This window comes from Monoraphidium neglectum (assembly GCF_000611645.1).
Source record: "Monoraphidium neglectum strain SAG 48.87 unplaced genomic scaffold scaffold02641, whole genome shotgun sequence".
NCBI lineage: Eukaryota > Viridiplantae > Chlorophyta > Chlorophyceae > Sphaeropleales > Selenastraceae > Monoraphidium > Monoraphidium neglectum.
The window spans coordinates 6,166-8,518 of record NW_014010987.1 but is presented as its reverse complement, the minus strand read 5'-3'; the positions used below and the strand labels follow the sequence as shown (position 1 = coordinate 8,518).

The following is a 2,353-nucleotide window of genomic DNA, read 5'->3' as shown; positions in this document are numbered from 1 at the left end:
CACACACACACACTCGCACGCACACACACACACACACACACGTGCATACGCACGCACACACACACACACACACGCACGCACACACACACACACACACGCACGCACACACACACGCACGGACACACACACACACGCACTTGTACATCAACCTCCCCTTGAAACCCAGGTGGCTGAGAAGTATCCCCACATCAAGTACGAGGAGGTTATCGTGGACAACGCCTGCATGCAGCTGGTGCGCATCCCGGCGCGCGCACGCGCGTGCGTGTGTGTTTGTGTATGTGTGTGTTTGTGTGTGTGTGTGTGTGTGCGCGCACGCACGCAAGTCAGTGTGCGCGCGGGGGAGCTTGCACGCTCATGTCCATGCAAATGGAGGGCCGAACACCGAGACCGCCTGCACGCAGCCAGCCAACAACCATTGAGCCTGTCGCCAGCTCATCTCCTGGTCACTCAACAGCCGCTCCCCTCCCCCACATGGCAGGTGCGAGACCCGACCCGCTTTGACGTGCTGTGCATGCCCAACCTCTACGGCGACATCGTGTCGGACCTCTGCGCCGGCCTCATCGGCGGCCTGGGCCTCACGCCCTCCGCGAACGTCGGTGCGCATGCATCCGCGCCCACCGGGATGCGGCGCTGTGAAGCAAGGGAACCAAGCGCGGGGCCCCCTCGACTGCAATCCCCTTCGCAATCCAGGCGCCAGCGTTCTGCTTTTCGCTCGGGCACAGCCTCCAGCCTTGGGTTTCCAACAACACACCTGACCCCCTCCCCACTACCCACTAATACGCCTGGCGACCCCCGCCACCAACCCAAACCTCGCGCGACCCTTGACCCACCCCACCTCAGGCGCCAACGGGCTGGCCCTGATGGAGGCGGTCCACGGCACCGCCCCCGACATTGCGGGCAAGGACCTGGCCAACCCCACCGCGCTGCTCTTCAGCGGCTGCATGATGCTGCGGCACATCGGGCACACCAGGTCGGTGCTGGGCGGGGCGGCCGCGTCGCGGCTTCAGGGGTGCGCTGGATCGAGCAGTGAAAACGAGGCCTACTTGTCGGGCCGTCCATCGACTCAGGGTCCAGGTGTCTCGCGGCTGCAGGCTGCCCGCTCCTGGAAGTTGCTCATGCTTGCACCCTCGTCTCGCCAGGCTTCAGAGCGTCAAATCCTGAATGCATCAAACCATTGCGTTTGCGTTGTTTCCCACGTTGCTTGCAGCCTGGCGGATCGGATCCAGAACGCGGCGCTGGCCGTCATCGCGGAGGGCAAGTACCGCACCCGGGACCTCGGGGGCACCGCGGGCACTAGTGACTACACGTGAGTCAGCCTGGGGGGTCGGGGCGGCTGGCTTGGGGTGGGGACGAGCCGCTGTGGGGGCTTGAGCCGCAGTGCTCAGGACACCAGCATGATGCCCTGTTGCGTGCGTGCGCAGGTGGCGTATAGGGGTCAAGCTTGGACTCAGTGGCGGTGGTGTGATCCCCTTGTTGGCCGTGGCACTGGAGCATCCTGATGCGAACCTCTTGGCTGCCTCCACACGCCCCTTCACTCCGTCCTCGCCTGTCCCTCCCCCTGCCTTCCCCCTTTGATACCCCCAGCAAGGCCGTCATCGACCATTTGTGATGACCCAGCCGTGCAGCAGCACCCGATCCACCCGCGGTCGCGGCGCAGCGTGGCGCCTGTTGGCAGTGGCGAGTGCGCCTGGCGCTGCAGCCGGTGCTGCAGCCGGGATTGGAGGCTCGAGGGTCCGCAGCCAAGGCGGTGTCCGAAGCAACCCCCTCAATGTGAGGCGTGGAGAGCGCGTCCCCCGCGCCACCGCCAGCCGGAGGTCGCGGAGGCCATGGCCAATGTGGGGGATCGGGCCTGCGCCCCTCGCCCAATGTGATTCGGCCGGCCCGGGAAAGGGATCCAGCGCAGACCCCTCAGTCCACCGCGGGCGACGCATGCGGGCGCTTCTCGGCGTGCGCCACCAGCCTCTCCTGTCAAGCTATCCGCATTTCATCTCTTTCCGCACACGCTGGCAGCTCGCACTCCCACACGCCCCATCCAATCCGTGCGTGCTCTGTACCGATGCGTTGGCCTGCGCCTGTGCATGCAATGGGACGTCATCGCTGCGCTGTGAAGGCACCCACGCGCCTGCTCACATGGCACAGCTTAGCTTGTTTGACCCTGCAAGCCGCGGCTGTAAATAATTTATTGGCGATTTGGCAACTGGGGGGCGGCTGCACGGGAGGCTGGCTATGCAGGGCCAGGGCCTGTAGCTTAGTCAGATTTTGGTGTGGCCGGCCTGCCCTGGAGGCAGCTATCGGTTCTTAGGGTGCCTCCAGCCCCACAGGAAGGGGTATGCTGTGAGTTAAAAACCTGGTG

General features: G+C 64.8%; 1 protein-coding gene across 1 annotated transcript; it reads left to right on the top strand.

The window, feature by feature from the left end:
* Positions 1 to 223: 223 nt before the first annotated feature.
* On the top strand, positions 224 to 1,310 carry MNEG_11213 (isocitrate dehydrogenase 3 (NAD+) alpha; the record flags this gene model as incomplete). Its single annotated transcript, XM_014040316.1, has 4 exons — positions 224 to 232; positions 479 to 596; positions 841 to 1,009; positions 1,208 to 1,310. 4 exons carry the CDS (start codon positions 224 to 226, stop codon positions 1,308 to 1,310), a joined length of 399 nt encoding a protein of 132 aa, XP_013895770.1.
* Between the last annotated feature and the right edge of the window lie 1,043 nt (positions 1,311 to 2,353).